Consider the following 18,696-nt stretch of genomic DNA (forward strand, 5'->3'; position numbering starts at 1 on the left):
TTTGTGATTTAGTTATGTGTAATGAACCTCTGTGTTAAGTTGTACTGTTATATTTCTAATCAGTCCCCTCTGCCAGCGTATTCCTCCCCAACGCTGCAGGAGAGCATTGAGTTAGTTAGTTGAGTTGGAACAGTTGGCGGAGAGAGACAAAGGGAGAGAAGGGAGTGGGCTGAAGTTTGACGGTTAGGAGGAGGTAAATGTGTTTGGAAACCAGTACAAGAACCAGGAAAGGGTTATGTGTAAATGGTATGTGTGCCTGAAACTAACCTGCCTAGGGTTATGTATAAGGCCCTGTGTAAATCGAGATTTCACGAACTGCGCAGAAATTGCAAACTTAGCCCAATACCGTGATTTTTTCAATATTCTTATAATTATTATTTGTATTTTATATGATGGAGGTAAGCTATTCTGTATGTCCTGCAATGTTACTGCAAATCATCTGTTGACAGGTATTTAGATTCAAGTATTCACTGAAAGAGAAAGACGGAAATCCAAGAAACCAAAAACGTGAACTTCCATGTTCCAAAAGTCCACTGAAAACCGTGAAGCACGAAACACATTCAATTTTGACCTGACACGGGTGTTTGTTTGCGCAAATATCCCTCTTGAAAAACTGGACAACCAAAAGTTACGTAATTTCTTCATACCGAGTGTAGCAAATGGTGGAGTGATTCCTTCATCAGCCCAGCTGAGACGTGAATACTTACCTAAAGTTGCCGACTATCACAAGCAGGAGATTATGGAATTAGTAAAACAGTCTGGTTGCTTGTCAATGGTCACTGACGAGTTGACTGATGCCCAATAGCAATATGTGTTTCACATTGTATTTGTTTTGCAGGGCCTAAATGGTGAACACGCATCTGACATAGAACTGAGAGCTGTCCTTGCAGATACACTTCACCTACAGGCTGTTAATGACAACACCGTTTCACAAGCTATTGTAAAGTGCTTGAATAACTTTGACGTTGATTTTGAAGATGTCAGTGCATTTATCAATCTATTTGCTGTATAAAAAAATAATAATAATCTTTACACATAATTTATAAAATAGTTCTGTGCACAATCTTACAAAATACGACACTTTACCTGTGATACTGCCTTGAATTAAAAAAAAAAAAACACACACACACTATTTTCACAGGGCCTTATGTATGAACAAAGGATCCTGGAGTTTTCTAAATAAGCTGTAGACTTGCTGCAGCCTCTGACTGCTTTTTGGGCATATATACACCTTCACTGCCTAACATCAACCCTTATATATGGTCCTGGAATTGCAGTGTTTATTGACGCACATTGCTCTTTATGTGGTTGGTTAGGGAGCAGTTCAATGTCAATCCAATCTTTGACCTTTCTTTTTGCCTGCTAAGGTGTGCAGTGGTATTGTGATGTGGATTACTATACAGTTAACAGCAAGCTCATTTCAGCTGCTTGCATCAATCGCTCGAACAGCAGAACAAACATTTTCTGTTCAATTTACAATCAATACTATTCAATCTGAGTTCCTGTGCAGCTGTTAAGACTACAGTAAACTCTACGAAAGGAATTTCTATAATATTGACAACAACAAACTGAGAAAATAATCATGAAAAATAGGAAGTGCATATAATTTGCGCTTCTGTTCTAAACAGACCATGCAACAAAACAAAAAGATTTTTTGTTTTGTTTTGTTTTAAGGAAGTGACATAAACAAAATATATATTTTTTTCAATTATTAAATTATCACATTAAAAGAGCAGGGCACATGACATAGAAAATCATAGACAGCAAAGCCCAGAAACTACTGTAAGTTCCAGCTCTTTTTTGGCTTTTCATTTGCGCACCTATTAGATCACAATTGCAACAAACCAACATTAACATTTTGATCCTTTGCTTGTTTTGGTATTTCAGGTCGGGATATGAGGGTATTATATGAAAATGGAACTGGTGTAGCTTGCAATCACATCATCAGTTTAGCAATAGAATTGTATTTTAAATATTTGAATATACTTAGTAACAAAAAAACAAGAAAGTAACCGGGGGAAAAAAGTTTTCGCTGTGAAACCCCAGTATGGAAATGTCAGTACTGTCTTACCTGACAGGGTTGAGTTTAAAGACATCCTTCTTGTCTCCCTGCAGTGCGTCCTCAATGAGCCTTTTCACCATCTCCTGCTGACTGCTGTCCAGCCCTTTGCTCTCCTGCAGCCTGCGCAGCATGACCAGGTACTTGCTCTCAATCTGGCAGTTTTTGGCCTCCAGGTAGGCACACTGCAACACAAAAGAGAGGTTTAGGGTTAGGATTAAAACAAAACACAGCAGCTGGTGAAAGCAATAACCCTCCCACAACCTCCCACTCATTTCCAAGATAGGGCAGTCCAAAGGCAGAGGGTTTCTACACCCTGTTACTTTTTAACTGGGTTGAACTTGTTTATTAAAATGTAAAAATGAACCTAGTACATTTTTACATTTTAATAAACAGTACATGGCTCAGTTGCTAACTTCTCTGTGGTTTTAATTAGTAATGCATGAACACACCCGAGGTTGCTGACCAGGCTAACAGCCAGCCAGTCAGAACTACTATGACAGTCAACTAAGAAGAAGAAACAAGGAGTGAAACCTAGCAGGAGTACAAAGGAAATTATAAAAATAAGGGAAGTACAGTATAAAATGAAAAAAGAAAAACCACAAATTACTAAAGAGAAACATAACAGAGGAAGTATCTCTGCAAAAAAAGCAAATAATTGACCAAAAATACTGACTGCCTATGTCTTTATTTATGCAGATACTAGACTACAATAACAAGGTAAGAAGGTATGTGGAGAAGTGGTTAGGGCTCTGGACTCTTGACCCGAGGGTCGTGGGTTCAATCCCAGGTGGGGAACACTGCTGCTGTAACCTTGAGCAAGGTACTTTACCTAGATTGCTCCAGTAAAAACCCAACTGTATAAATGGGTAACTGTATAAATGGGTAACTGTATGTAAAAATAATGTGATATCTTGTAACAATTGTAAGTCGCACTAGATAAGGGTGTCTGCTAAGAAATAAATAATAATAATAATAATAATAAAAGTATATTAATAAACATGGTAAACCCAGGTAGATTATTATAAATGCATTGTATAACCATGGGAAAAGCATGGGTAAAACTGCAGAAATACTGTGGTTAAACAGGAGGCCAAAGGAATGCTTTAAACTTTTAAAAAGTTACCTGGATGTGAAAATGATACAAAGTGAATCTAAAGTTGTTTTTTTTATTTTGTTTTGTTTTTTGAGTTACAGACTGTGTAAGAATAGTGCCCAGTAGGTCACCAGCTTGCGTCACTACATTAGAACCACTTGCAATCCATGTGTCACTAAGCAGTTTGCTTTATCATAATGTACCAGCATGCTAGTTGTTCTTTAATTTACTTTGGCTTCTTAGTGCAGACAGAGATGTCTCTAGGCGAAATCACAGATCTCATTGTGATTTTGTGGTTAAAGCTATAAGAAAAAAGAAATAAACGAAACTCATTGCTATTACTATTAATCTAGGGCCTAGGCTATAAAAGCTGAAAATAAGATGTTTAGTATTAAATAAAGTCACTTATATATTAGCCTTACACAGTGACGATACTGCATTAAAGACTTGTAGGTAAGGATAATATATTTTTTGAACATATATGTTTTTTCACAATGGTTAAATGGGTACAGATCTGTCACACAGCAAGCTGTAAAGCACATACCTTCATCAGGAGGCCCTTCTCCTCTTCTGAACTGTTCCTCCACAGCTTAGTAAGCTGGTAGACTTCAGAGTTGAGGAACTTGTTTTGGATCTTGTGCGCCTCTATATCGTCCTAGTAAACACAGTAAAAGAATGAAATCAGAACACAATCTGTGGTTGTACTTAAAACATTTCTACTGTGAGCTCTACTTATTAAGAGCACAGGTTTGACCTAGTCCTGACTGATCACTGCTTTTCTTTGCTTTCATAATTGTACTCATTTGTACCCTATAAAACACTGTTTAAAAATCGCTGGGATATGTAAAAAAAAGTGTGGCTAACTAATGTCAATTAATACACTGTACAAAAACAATATACTTGTTTTGTTCTAATAACAAAGAAATAGAAGAAAAAAATAGTTGGCCAACTGATCACGTGTCTGGAATGATTATTTGACTTTATATTAGTGGATTTAAGTTTTGCTAATAAGCAGATAACTCGTCTCCTAACTTTTGTCAGAGAGCAGTGTACCCCCTCATGCCTAGTAGCCTGGGGTTACACAGGGATCTTTTTTATTTTTATACAGTATGTTTATGTTATTATAATCATTTTTGCTGTTCATTGTAACATCACATCAACACTGTGCAAGCCTGACCTATACAGTACAAAATCACAGTAACGTGATACAAAGTACAGTCGAACCTGTCGTATCTGATCCTGTAAGATATGACACCATCATTACCCAATGGACCTGTGCCATGTGTGACTTACATATGCTGCTACCAACTGAATGGTACTGATGGAAACTGACCAATGCACATTTTATTATGGGTCTAAAACAGTAAATTCAGCTCTTAGCAGGTCAGAATTTGTACACGCTGTCACTTCACATAACTGCCCAGTTTAACCATAGTAAATAAAAGAAAAGTAAAGGATTCATAAAATTACTGTACTGTTAAAAAGCGTGCATCCTTGTTGTTGTTTATGTCTCCGGTTAACACACACACAATGTAAAAAAACCTGTCAGATTACTTTGGCATACACTGAGAAAGCACATTAAGAACTGTTTGGAATGCTGTTTTGTAAACTGAGAAATACTGTACTTCAGTGCTTGTGCAGTCATTTTCACAGATTTTTTTGTATAGTATACATGCTGTTGGAAAACATGGAACAAGTATTGAATAGCAGTTTGCTACGCATGAGGAACGACAGGGCTGTATTCATGTTATTTTTCTGAAAAGTGATTTAACATTGGATAGAAAAAACTGTTAGTTCCAAAAATGCAAGCACTGCTGTAATAGATGAAGGCTGGCTGTATACTCTGGGTATATAGATACTTGCACTGCATTGACTCCGAGCAAGCAAGAAATAATAGCAGCTTCATTGAGCAATGGATGGTAGCAGAGAGCTGAGAAAAACACCAAGTTAACGTATATTTAACTATATTTAAACAACCGCACATTAGAAGTAAATTGAAGGCAATATGGTAGAGAAGTTACCCTGAAGTTATGACAACTGAAAAGGATTCTTTTGTGTCAAAGCAAATGACTGGCCAGCAGCACAAGGTTGTACAAACAAGTCCTTTGACCTCCAGCCCTGACATGAAAGACGTTTGCCCTTCGGGGAGTCCACTGTGGGGTATAAAACTAATTAAACAGGTTTTTGCTTAGAATATACAGCTGGTTTATGAGGGGGTCATAAAGCTAGTCTTCAGGGGGATCTGGAAGGAGCCAGACACTTTAAAGGGGCTGATAAGAGATTTGTAGATTTGTATAAACTAATCAAGAGAAACTTGTTTTTTCCTGATTGGAGTGCACATGGTACATAGTGACCGGAATAATGCATTGTCCCTTTGCCATTGGTTGAGTGTTATAGGAAGAGGAGGAGAGAGACACCTATGCAGAAGGGTATTTGATGTCATGTAAAAGATGTAACAACTGGTAATCGGTTCTATACTTGGACTGGTTTCCCTGCATGTATGAAATAAACTTTACACTGATTAAGAAATGGCGTCTGTGCAGTTTCTTAAGAAACATCGATACTCACGTTTTAAGTTACATCACATGCTGTGTCGTACTTTGGTGTTTTAGGCACACTGATGTACCTGACGTTGTTCATTTATAATGCCTCGACGTTAATAAAGAAACTACAATATACTAAAACGACTTCCTCTGAGATACAATATTAGTATATATTCGCTGGACCCCTGGACCGGTTCTACTATAAATGAATCATTCTTAGACTGGAGTGGCAAACAGTAATTGTGTGTCTGCTCCAATGCTAATAAAAGCTAGTCAAGATGTCATGTTTGTAATGCTAATTGGATGCAGAGAAGGTGCAGAATACCGTATGCGACACCCCAGCAGTGAAAACATGGATCACTTACTTTACTGCTTTTTCACATCATGCAGGATTACATGGTGGTCAAACAAAACCAAAAAAAAGAGTGTGGTTTTATCCGTGTTTCTTGAAACAAGAGTTGACGTACTTCCCATGGCTGTAATGTAAAAGTAACTTTTAAAATAACCTTGAGGTGCTCAATCTGCTCCTGCAGCCTGCAGAAGGTCTCTGTGCCCATGGAGTTGGCTACGGTACGCTGGGGGTCAGCCATGCAGGCGGCCACCTGCTCGGAGAGCTTGAGGATGACTTCCTGCTTGGCGTTGTTCTTCTCCATCATGAGCTGCACGTGCTGCTGCAGCTCATTCACTTGGCAGTCCTGCATGGCCAGCCGCTGCTCCAGCTCCTCCTTGTCTTTGAGCAGGGCCTCCAGGCGGCCGTCCAGGTCCGCGATACACCTCTCTTTGTGCCGCACCAGCTCCAGCCGCTCCTGCTCCCCTGCTGCTGCCAGGAACTGTTTGCTGGTCCTCTTCTCCTGCTGTGCTGCCTCCAGGGCCTTGTGAAGGAGTCGCACCAGCTCCTGATTTCAAAACAAAAACACTATGGTCATTTACTCTTAAAGGTGAAGCTTCATGAGCTGTGTTGGAGGTTCCTGTAAATAAATTATACTGTAGGTGGTCCCTGAATAATGCACCTGTACTTTCTTTGTAATCTGAACCAGGTGGGATCAGACCTGTTCAGATTAGTGATTTGTTTGGAGTACTCATATTAAACTGTACCATACTAAAAATGCCTGGTATAGTATTTGTTTTAGGTTTTTGATTCTTGCATTTCCTGAAAAATCTGTAATATCCCTTTGAATAAAAAAATACTGTTTTACTTATCATATAAGAACAGCTGTTAACATCATGCATTTAATTACAGTTATGGCTACAGGTAAATTCAAACTATTGGGCCTCGGATTAGAACAGTCTACTGTACAATGCAATTTTCCCTAAAAAACAGCCTGTTGCAGTATTTATTAGTAGTGCATATGAGAAAAGGCTCTGAAGCTCTGCCCTATATTATACGTCAATGGCCTTAAAACCAATTATCAGACATTATTATTATTACTATTTTGTTTATTTTGCAGACACCTTTATCCAAGGCGACTTACAGAGACTATGGTGTGTGAACTATACATCAGCTGCAGAGTCACTTACAACGTCCCACCTGAAAGACGGAGCACAAGGAGGTTAAGTGACTTGCTCAGGGTCACACAGTGAGTCAGTGGCTGAACTGGAATCTGAGCCGGGGACCTCCTGATTACAAGCCCTTTTCTTTAACCACTGGACCACACAGCCTACTATTTCAATAACAATGTCCTTTTTTTAACCAATTATAAAAGATGAATTCAGTGAAGTGTTTTTAGAAAAGACCAGCAAAATGACTGAAAATTCTGCACACTGCCTGCTGGTGGTCATTTTTCAAACCATTCAGGAGATCAGCTTAACTTGTGTGTTTTTAACAGGCTCAAAAAAGACCTTGTTTTTGCAGCTCTGTTCTTTGTACTCTGAAAGAAGAAAACAATGATAATGCAATAAAAGTACCAAACACTGGAAATACTGTCCCAGTATTACAATAATAATGAGCAATGGTGTCTTGTAAAGTGGTTTCATAAGGTCCAGGATAACCGTGTCTTTAATCAAGACACAAAAACTAATGATAAAATAAGTCAAAATGCACATGCACAATAAATTCTGTGCACAAATAAAGATTGTGTCTGTTGGTCTAATTTTAGATCAAATATACAGTTAGCTACAAACTCTTGCATGTTGCAGATCAGGTGCATTTGAGCACTGCGTTAAAAGTCGTATGGGTTACTAACAGGAAACAAGAAGGCGGCGATGCAAGATTAAAGTTTATGTTTGGGAAGCAAAAAATATGCTTATTGAAGCTCATAAAAATGTAAAAGGAAGTTTTGTGACCATACAGGCAAAAATGTAAGCTGTCTTTTTATCATCATAAGATACAGAGGAGTCATGAGCGAAAACACAGAATTGCATTCAGGAGCTCTATTGTGACTGTTTAGATCTAGCCCTGCAGAAACAGTCCCTGCACAGGGCACAAAATTACCCTTGACTTCCTGACTCACCCTGCACACCATGCACTCATGCCTTTACCAGCTGAGCCCCTCGGGGGCCCCAGAGATTTTGTATTTTAATACACTTGTACTGTATGTGTTGATGACAAAATAATAAAAAAAATTCTACATTGTAACCTTTATGGATTCATATGAACAGTAGTACAGCACAAGAGTTTCAGTTACAGACAATGAAGCAACAACAGACTCTCTTCACTGTTTCAGAAGTGCCCTTCAACCATATTTTACATACACAGCTACTATAGAACATCATACCACCATGTTTATAACAATTTGGATTATCAGCAATACAGTTATCACACTTTTAAAAAGCTCTCTACTGTTAGGTAATGCATGAGTTATTCTGCTAAATGTGTTTGCCTTCACACCCAGTGACACCTTAGCCAAAGAGGAAAGAAAATGCACAGTAAAGCAACCAATTTGTGGTCAGCATGCAGGTTTCTGACTTGCATAGAAAAAGAGTTAAGACATCACACAGTAAATACAGTAGATCAGTACTTTAATCAGTTTAGGCAAAATTGTTGCTGGTCTTGGATTTGAGTTTGTATTACTTTGTGTAACTGCTTGACTAAATCCACTGTTTCTGTCTTATGTTCGTTCATACCATGCTTATTATAGATACAACATCATATTTAAATACTATCATACAACTTTATAAAGGTTTACCACTGTGTTTTTGCACAGTATTTTTTACAGTTTTCCCATGCTTTCTCCGTGATTAGACTGTTATTTTTCCACAGTGTACCCTGGCTTTCCATGTTTATTAATATGCTTTACCATACCTAGCTGGTCTTTACAATGCTGACCTATGCTGTACCACTATGCTTTATGATTTTACTATGGGAAACATTTATAAGGTTCAATCATTCATTGTACAAGTGCCTCACAAGACATATTCTTTAATAACTCAGTTATCAGTTGTTATGTGCTTAAATATACTTCAGTCACCCAAACCAAACATATACCTTTTGTGACTTGAGCTCCTCAGTGAGCGTGAACACCTCGTGCTGGAGTCTGGATAGTTTGTCCACGGGGCTACCCTCCTTTCCTGACACCACCTCCCCAGAAGGCTGAAGAGAACTGGTCATTTTCTTCTCCCTCTTGTTCATGCTGCTTGATGGAGAACTCTTTCCTCCAGTCTTTGCTTCCTGCGCAGACTCGTTTGTAACTGAAGAAACTGAAGGAGCTGAAAGGACTGTAGGTGCTGGGGGTGTCAGAGGTACAGGCGGTGCTGGAGGTGCCAGGAAAGAGAGCAAGCAAAGAAAGCATTTGAAATGCATGAATATTTATTTTTATATATATATATATATATATATATATATATATATATATATATATATATACAGTGCCTTGCGAAAGTATTCGGCCCCCTTGAACTTTGCGACCTTTTGCCACATTTCAGGCTTCAAACATAAAGATATGAAACTGTAATTTTTTGTGAAGAATCAACAACAAGTGGGACACAATCATAAAGTGGAACGAAATTTATTGGATATTTCAAACTTTTTTAACAAATAAAAAACTGAAAAATTGGGCGTGCAAAATTATTCAGCCCCTTTACTTTCAGTGCAGCAAACTCTCTCCAGATGTTCAGTGAGGATCTCTGAATGATCCAATGTTGACCTAAATGACTAATGATGATAAATAGAATCCACCTGTGTGTAATCAAGTCTCCGTATAAATGCACCTGCACTGTGATAGTCTCAGAGGTCCGTTTAAAGCGCAGAGAGCATCATGAAGAACAAGGAACACACCAGGCAGGTCCGAGATACTGTTGTGGAGAAGTTTAAAGCCAGATTTGGATACAAAAAGATTTCCCAAGCTTTAAACATCCCAAGGAGCACTGTGCAAGCAATAATATTGAAATGGAAGGAGTATCAGACCACTGCAAATCTACCAAGACCTGGCCGTCCCTCTAAACTTTCAGCTCATACAAGGAGAAGACTGATCAGAGATGCAGCCAAGAGGCCCATGATCACTCTGGATGAACTGCAGAGATCTACAGCTGAGGTGGGAGACTCTGTCCATAGGACAACAATCAGTCGTATACTGCACAAATCTGGCCTTTATGGAAGAGTGGCAAGAAGAAAGCCATTTCTTAAAGATATCCATAAAAAGTGTCATTTACAGTTTGCCACAAGCCACCTGGGAGACACACCAAACATGTGGAAGAAGGTGCTCTGGTCAGATGAAACCAAAATCGAACTTTTTGGCAACAATGCAAAACGTTATGTTTGGCGTAAAAGCAACACAGCTCATCACCCTTAACACACCATCCCCACTGTCAAACATGGTGGTGGCAGCATCATGGTTTGGGCCTGCTTTTCTTCAGCAGGGACAGGGAAGATGGTTAAAATTGATGGGAAGATGGATGGAGCCAAATACAGGACCATTCTGGAAGAAAACCTGATGGAGTCTGCAAAAGACCTGAGACTGGGACAGAGATTTGTCTTCCAACAAGACAATGATCCAAAACATAAAGCAAAATCTACAATGGAATGGTTCACAAATAAACATATCCAGGTGTTAGAATGGCCAAGTCAAAGTCCAGACCTGAATCCAATCGAGAATATGTGGAAAGAACTGAAAACTGCTGTTCACAAATGCTCTCCATCCAACCTCACTGAGCTCGAGCTGTTTTGCAAGGAGGAATGGGCAAAAATTTCAGTCTCTCGATGTGCAAAACTGATAGAGACATACCCCAAGCGACTTAGAGCTGTAATCTCAGCAAAAGGTGGCGCTACAAAGTATTAACTTAAGGGGGCTGAATAATTTTGCACGCCCAATTTTTCAGTTTTTTATTTGTTAAAAAAGTTTGAAATATCCAATAAATTTCGTTCCACTTCATGATTGTATCCCACTTGTTGTTGATTCTTCACAAAAAATTACAGTTTCATATCTTTATGTTTGAAGCCTGAAATGTGGCAAAAGGTCGCAAAGTTCAAGGGGGCCGAATACTTTCGCAAGGCACTGTATATATATATATATATATATATATATATATATATATATATATATATATATATATATTATTCTTAAACTTGCTGGTTCTTTATTTTATTCTGGAGCCACCTACCTGACAATATACACTTCATAATCATTAAACAAAAAAAAGAAAATAATGATTATTTCTGGAATTCAAATTTGTTATACACACAAAAATCATCATAGAACCCATAGTACCGATGTTAATTCTAGGGTGCCTAGCCAAAACTACAATTTGCTGCAAAAGAAAATAGTTGTTAAAAAGAGCTGTTGTTTTCAATGAAAGGTGAAATTGTGAGCTATCAAGTGAGTTTTCTAGAAATTTCTTAAAAAAAGGCTTTATTGACACTCATTCTTTATCTTATTAACAAGCTTTACTCCTGCATGGTTCATCTTTTAGGAACAGGAAACCTCTGCACATTTATAACAGCAGAAAGAGTTCTTACCCTGCATGAGAAGAATGTAATAGTTTCAGAGCCACTGTGGTGGTCCCCGCATTGAACTGATCCAGACATGAACTAAGCAGAGACACAGACTTTGCAGGGCAGTTTCCTGTCAACTGAAGGACGCACCTGTTGTTTCCCCCAGTATCTGTGTCACAGGATCCTCACAGGGACAGTCTTGCGACTGCTGAATCTTGTCAAAGTTGAACACACTCCGCCTCAGCTCCTGAGCTGGCTTGTTTCCACAGATATTGAGGACTGTGTTCCTGTAAGGGCAAGGCAGGGGAAACACAAACTGACTTCTGAAGGCAAAGTACAGAGAAAACGAAACTAAATGCATTGAAACAAACACACACACACACAAACTAAAGTAGTACACAACAAATAACAAAATCCAAAGCTCAACTGGTTGCTTCTCTTGCTTACAGGCAGCTGCCTGGATAGGGCTGACTAGTTTACATAACAGGTTTGAATAACTTCTGTAAATTTTCAAATACAAAATGACCTTAGGATAAAAGAACATGTTGCTTCCCACTAGTGAAAACTTTGCTGTTATTAAATAGAAGACAAGGAATATATTTTGGTTACAAAATATTTGGTGCTAGCAAATCATGAGCAACTGACATTGCCCCAGCCATTGCCGTGATTTTGGTACTTACACTGTACGTAAGAGAGCCATTTAATTCAGTGTGCTTTCCCATTAAGAGGCACATAAAAACAAGGTATGCAGGTAGTGTCTTACTGTATCTCTGTGATGGGGTGCTTGAGGGAGAGCTTTTGCAGTGCATTTTGTTGCCAGGGGTCTGGCAGACAGGCTGCGGCTTCTCCGACTAGGCCCTTGGGGGTCTTTACTGCTGGGAGGAAGTCCTCTGTCCTTCCTGAAAAAGAGCACAAGCATCTCAACTGCCCATCCCTTCAAACAAAGTACACATTTCATACATATTCATTTATCATGTGGAAATGCCATTCTAATGTACTGTAATACATTTGTACTTACTTGCTGGACTTCATGGAGTAAATATAATTAAATGATTAGATATACAAATGTATTATTTGGTTCCGTTCTCCGTATTTCTAAAAGCTGTAGATATATGTATGTTTTAGTGAAATGAAAATGTCCTTCCCTGCACCTTTTGCTTGGGAAAGTTTCTGGCAACATTAGAGAGTCTCACTCACAACAGCTGTCAGAAATGGTGTTTGCGGGCTGTGTTGTTTAAGCTGCTGTCTTAAGAAAGTACAGGTTAAAAGTATATGTCATTCTTATACCAGAAGACAAGAGTCAGCTGTAAATACTGGGTCTATTTTATTATACATACGGAGGTGCATATACATCTTGCCAGCTTTAAACCTGTATACAGTACCTAGTCTAAAACAGCACCAGATCTAAAATACTGTAAGTCTACTGGGTGTTGTTAATAAAGAGTTCAGTGGTATTTAAATCTGGTGTTGTTAAGACATTTTTACAGCTTGTCTTGTGAGTAGTTTGGACAGGCAAAAGGACTGTAAAATATAAAAATTGACAATTTCATTATCACGGCATTATTAAAACAGCATTGGGAGGGAGCAATATTAACCCAATTTGGTTAACCTGAATCCAAGTATGAACCAAGTATTTCATTAACATACATTCCCCACCATGACTGTAAATTCATGACCATGACATAAGCATTATGAAATGGCAATGCAGTTTCCTGAAAAGTCCCAAGACATGAATGGATGCACAATAAATATTGCCACAGAATGTGTACACCTAGTTTAACCAAAATTAGATAGGTGTGACATACAGATGGACTGATGAACAGCCAGAGTCACCTCCACACAACGCTGTTGTTATAAAAATGGAAACAAGGCAGAAGATAACATCACAAAGTGAATCCCTGTCTAGTTACCATGTTTGTGTTCTCAGCAACTAAGCCTGCTTCAAGGCTTCAAACACAACAGAGCCGGTGAGTCATCGGCAGAAATGAGACTGTCTCACTGTGAACATTCTCAGCATGGGTATGGGGCAGAATTGAAATCACCCTTTTGTCATTTTGAGTTCTTTCCACCACACAGCACCAACATTCTGTATGATCATCATTTTTGATTGTTTGAATTCATTAAGATATCTGACACCAGACACAATAAACAAAGTCCTGGTACTTTTGTTACCTCACCTAATTAAAGCATTGCATTTCTTGCTTCACATTACACCTCATGAAAATATCTTAGATATAATTACAATAAAGGGCAAAACATGAAAAAATATGTGGTGGTTACAAGAGTATAGCAACACTTTGTAAGCGTTTAGAATAAATAATTTAAATTGGGTTATTCCGGTTCAGCTGTTTTGTTTTGCATGCACACAACACCTACCCTGGAACCCTTTTCCCCATCAGATCACAAATTGAAGAACCCCACCCCACACACAATTTGGTTGACTTGAATTAAAACTGGGCTGTCAGTGAGCTTACCTTCCCAAGGTGCAGAAGGCAGCTGGCAGAGCTGTGTGGAGGTAGTGGAGGCCTCTGCAGGTATTTTCACCAGGCTGGTATTGTGCTGCCACCGTTTTATTTGCAGCTGCTGCAACCAATACAGCATGGCTTGGCTGTTTAATGCCTGTAAAACAAAAACAAAACAAACTAGATGGTAACTTTACAAGTAAAGTTGTGGGGCTTGCTTTATTGGGAAAGTGGTCAAAGTAGCTGATTTGTGTCAAAAGTCACATTGTTTATTAATTGTCTCATGTTTAGAATGTGCTAGAATTAGAAATTTCTCAAAGTTCTATGACAGTTAATTCAACAGTGGGAAGTAGCCTACTGAAAGAAGTTGATGCGGTTACTAAAACAGCTGTACCTCTTGATTGGTAGACGCCATTCCTGTTTTGATTTCATATTTAAATAGCTGAGAAGTAGAGGAAGATTTCATTTGCTCTAAGTAGTTGTCTAACTTGTTGGGAAAGTGGTCAAAATGGCAGTTTATAAAAAGTTAGAGAAAATTTTAGTTGGTGCATTTACTAAAACAGGTGTACCTCTTGATTGGTAAAAGTTATTTATGTTTTGATTTCAAATTTGAATAGCAGAGAAGTAGAGGAAGATGTCATACCCTCTAACTTTTTGTCTAGCTTGTTGGGAAAGTGGTCAAAATTTCAGTTGTTTATAAAAAGTTAGAGAAAATTTTAGTTGATGCGGTTACTAAAACAGCTGTATCTCTTGATTGGTAAAAGTTATTTCTGTTTTGATTTCAAATTTGAATAGCAGAGAAGTAGAGGAAGATGTCATACCCTCTAACTTTTTGTCTAGCTTGTTGGGAAAGTGGTCAAAATTTCAGTTGTTTATAAAAAGTTAGAGAAAATTTTAGTTGATGCGGTTACTAAAAGTAGCTGATTTGTGTCAAAAGTTACATCGTTTACAGTAAATAGAATGTTGGAAGTCTGGGAGTTTTTAAACAATGGGGAGCTTTAGAATGTTGAAAAAAGTCCCATTAAAGTGAAGGAAGATGGACAAAAAAAGGATAAAAAGCTTAATGTTTTAAAAAGTATAAAAGACATCACAAAGTTGTATACAAGCACACTATTCCAGACCGGTCTACACGTTTTAAAGTTTGAACGGCGTTTCTAGCTTAAACGGTGTAAGAGGAGTAGCGTGCCAAAGAATAAGAAGAAGAAGTATGTCGAAGATTTAAAGTGGGGACTCTTGCTTCGCAAGCCCCACTAATAAAAATGGTTGGTAATTGTGACAGAGAGTGAATGAATCCTCGTCAACAATCTCCCTCCCAATCTCTGAGGGCGCTGTATAACCAGAACAGAGTGCCCCAGAATGGATGTTTTGGCAGTTCATTCCAGGGTCAGTCGGAAGCCGGACATTCAGGAAGGGGGTGGGGCCACGATACCTGAAGTAAGCGCCTTAATGCGGTAGGTGATGTGTCAGTCACAGATTGGAGGAGACGTGATTAGCCGCGCCACCGAAAGAGGGCATGACGGAGGGTTTTAAGGGGAAGTGGCCCCAGTGATCTGTTCCTTAGTTTTGATGGTTAAACTATAAGGACCGTATGCACAGGAGAATTAAAAGTACTGTGAGTGTTTTGTGTTTTGTTTGTTTGTCAGCTAACTGTCATTGTTTGTTTGGCTAGACGGCTAACACGAACCGGGAGCTGTCGCTGCACGCCAGCACCAAACCCCGGACTACACTGACCTACTGTTACCTCTGTGCTTGTCTTTCACCATTCACTTGAACTAGAGCACCCACTGTCAGGAGACATGTCTGTGTCTGTGTATTGTGTGTTTAAAAAGTGTTTTATTATTTCGGGACTGTAACCCTCCTTTTGCATGGCGCAATACACATTGATGTGTAGAGCCCATGCTTATTATTTAAAGTGTTGTTGGCACGCAACCCAGCTGAAAATAAAGAGCTGTTAATTGTGAACTGTCTTGTGTGTGTTTGTTCTGGAGCACTGCATCATCACTACACCTGCACACTGCAAACCATTCCTTCACAGTAATCCATTTTTTTCATTGCCAAAATTTTAGATGTAGGGAAACCTGCTTGGGGGATGCTATTGTGTATTATCAAAGCAGCATCTGAAAAGGATTCCCTTTGTTATACTGACAACCTTTTTACAGCAAACACTTACAGAGCTGCTATTTTATAGCTTCATAAGAAAAAAAAAGATTAAAATGATAGCCTTGCTCTGTTCGCTTAACTCAAACTATAAAGGAAGGCTGTGGATTTTAAAGTGGTCACAATGCAGTCAAATACCAAATTCAATATACTTTGAAGTTTAATCTTTTACCTTCAACTTACTAAACCCTCAATACACCATACACTAAGTTTTTGTCTTTTCTTTGGATACATTCCTCCCCCACATTATCATACAACAATCAGAGCCTTTTCTTGCACAACTGGCTGGATGATGCACATGTAAGATTACAAGTGAAAAGTTAGTAAGAATCCCTTCTTTCATAGCCAATGAACAATTTATAACTTGTTAGCTGGACAGTTTATTCTGAGTTCAGGCCATGGGAAGAATGGTGTGGAGTACTGCAACGTAACTTATAAGTGACTATATACTAAGATATTAGAACGGAACATACATTATATATAAAATTGCTACTGCTTCAAATTAATTCAACAATCTCTTTCATAATTGATCAAGCTTATCCGTAGATCATTATTACGCACAGTGTTAAGCATGTTAGCTGCAAGCTGTTAGATTGTTAATATACATTTTAAAGACTGAGAACAACAAAGCTAGAACAGTAATGCTTATTTTTGTGTTCACAAGCAAGAGCATTTGACAAGAGCATTTGATGAAATGTATGCCAGTAGATACAGGGAATACATTTCTATACCAGTTTAGGATGAATGTATTTATTTTAGGTAAAGCATAACATGAGACCATACAATGGCTAATTTAATGGAATTGTATGCGTGTATAAATTACATTTATATACAGTATATATATATATAAAACTTTCAGGTTCCCAGTGCTCAAAAGCTAATTTTACACCCTGCACCAAATGACAGACATTCAAACCCCTATTGCATTGCAGTTCCCTCCATTGCAGGTTTTAAAATTAGCCTGATTAGCCACAGTGTATAAGTAACAAGTTCCGATGTGTCATATTAAACTCAAAGTAAAACCAGGAATGGATCAAACTGCTACCATCCCTGGAACACAGAGGTATGGTAAAGAACATTAATAAACCATGGTAAACTACAGTAAATGCATTGTAGAACCATGGGAAAAATGCTAAATTCCTGCGTTAAATTTACTGTGGTTAAATTTATAAGGGAACCCTTGGTATTGCACAAAGGCACTTTCTTAAAATGATACATCGTTTTTTAAGGTTATTTGAAAAAAAATGACAGTAAGTGGAAGTCCAAACTGATTAGTGTATCCTCAACCAAAGCGGTTGTATCTAACAAAATAACTTAATTAAGACATCAGTATAGGCACAAACAGTGTTTTTTTTTTGTTAATGAAAATACATGTTTGCTGTAACTTGTGTTTGTTTCAACTCAGAACTGCACTTGTGTGTTCTACTCAACGAATGGAAGTGCAAGATATATATGATTAAGTTTTATTGGCTGGCTTGTTACTGCTTCACGTACCTTCGCAGATTAGGGGATTTCCTATTACTTTAATTTTATAAAGACATACCTTCAGCACAACAACCCGTCCTGGGATTTGAATTTGAAAGGTCCCTTCCTGAGCTTGATCCGGGTAGCCAAAGGTAGCGTTAGCCAGGTCAATGCTTCCCAAGGGATTGACATCCTGTGATGTTCTGTAGTAGTACAGCTGGCACTTCTTCTCTTCGAAAACAAACCAGCGGGCTTTCCAGGCCTTCAAGGGCCCCCCAAGTTTGTTCAGGTATCCACACAGTTTTGTGGAGGAGGGTTCCATCTTAGTTTTCATGACTGGCTTCTCTTGGGCATTGCTCTGGTCCATGTGTGTGGAATCACCCTCGTTCTCCTTGGTGCTTCCCACTTCCTCTCTTGCACTGGCAGTGAGGTCATGATGATTGTCTGGGCTTGTCAGATTGGGATCAGCTGGAGGCATGGGTTTTCCGACTTGACAGTCCTGCTCCATCTTTACAGTCCTCACCATGTGTCCTCACCAGATTTCAAAGAAAAGATGTTAACTGGTTTGTCTTTGGCTATTAAAAAGAGGTGTAGTATGGTATAATCAATTTTCATTCCCTTTATTAGCTTTTCCCTGCCCCTTGTCAGTTAGTTACTTTCACAAACACCAGCTTCAGCGAGGGACAAATTTGTAAATAAAATGTTACATCCTTATTATTATTATTATTTATTTCTTAGCAGACGCCCTTATCCAGGGCGACTTACAATCGTAAGCAAAAACATCCTTACAGTCCCATGTGAGTAACAATTAGTACAAAAAAAGAAGCTATCAGCTATGAAGGTCTGCAGAAGAGGTACTAGTTTCCCTATGCTCTCTGTGGTGATTGCAGTGTCCCTTATTCAGGATTATGTTCTATGAAAAATAAAATCTAAACTTCACACAACTTTAAATTATTGCAACTTTTTTAAAACACATATTTTAATACAGGATTCTATTGTTAATGAGCACATTTGCTGTAAATGCTTTTTTTAAAATACTGTATAACATA

The 18,696-nt window shown here is 38.4% G+C and overlaps 1 protein-coding gene across 7 annotated transcripts in view; it reads right to left on the minus strand.

Annotated features, from left to right (window-relative positions):
* The window catches only part of LOC117420477 (TBC1 domain family member 2A-like), a 40,890-nt gene that overhangs the window by 9,099 nt on the left and 13,095 nt on the right, over positions 1-18,696 (minus strand). For 5 of the 7 annotated variants that reach the window (XM_059028948.1, XM_059028943.1, XM_059028927.1 and 2 more), the window contains 8 exons: positions 17,727-18,222; positions 14,039-14,183; positions 12,328-12,463; positions 11,715-11,851; positions 9,123-9,388; positions 6,205-6,594; positions 3,700-3,810; positions 2,072-2,244 (listed from right to left, as the gene is read on the minus strand). In XM_059028948.1, the coding sequence (XP_058884931.1) occupies positions 2,072-2,244; positions 3,700-3,810; positions 6,205-6,594; positions 9,123-9,388; positions 11,715-11,851; positions 12,328-12,463; positions 14,039-14,183; positions 17,727-18,173 (1,805 nt within the window). In that variant the 5' untranslated portion in view covers positions 18,174-18,222. The remainder of the gene's footprint in view (positions 1-2,071; positions 2,245-3,699; positions 3,811-6,204; positions 6,595-9,122; positions 9,389-11,714; positions 11,852-12,327; positions 12,464-14,038; positions 14,184-17,726; positions 18,223-18,696) is intronic. The other 2 variants (XM_059028938.1, XM_059028955.1) reach the window with 2 other exon arrangements.

The sequence above is a fragment of the Acipenser ruthenus genome, chromosome 1 (genome assembly GCF_902713425.1).
Source record: "Acipenser ruthenus chromosome 1, fAciRut3.2 maternal haplotype, whole genome shotgun sequence".
NCBI classification, from domain to species: Eukaryota; Metazoa; Chordata; class Actinopteri; order Acipenseriformes; family Acipenseridae; genus Acipenser; species Acipenser ruthenus.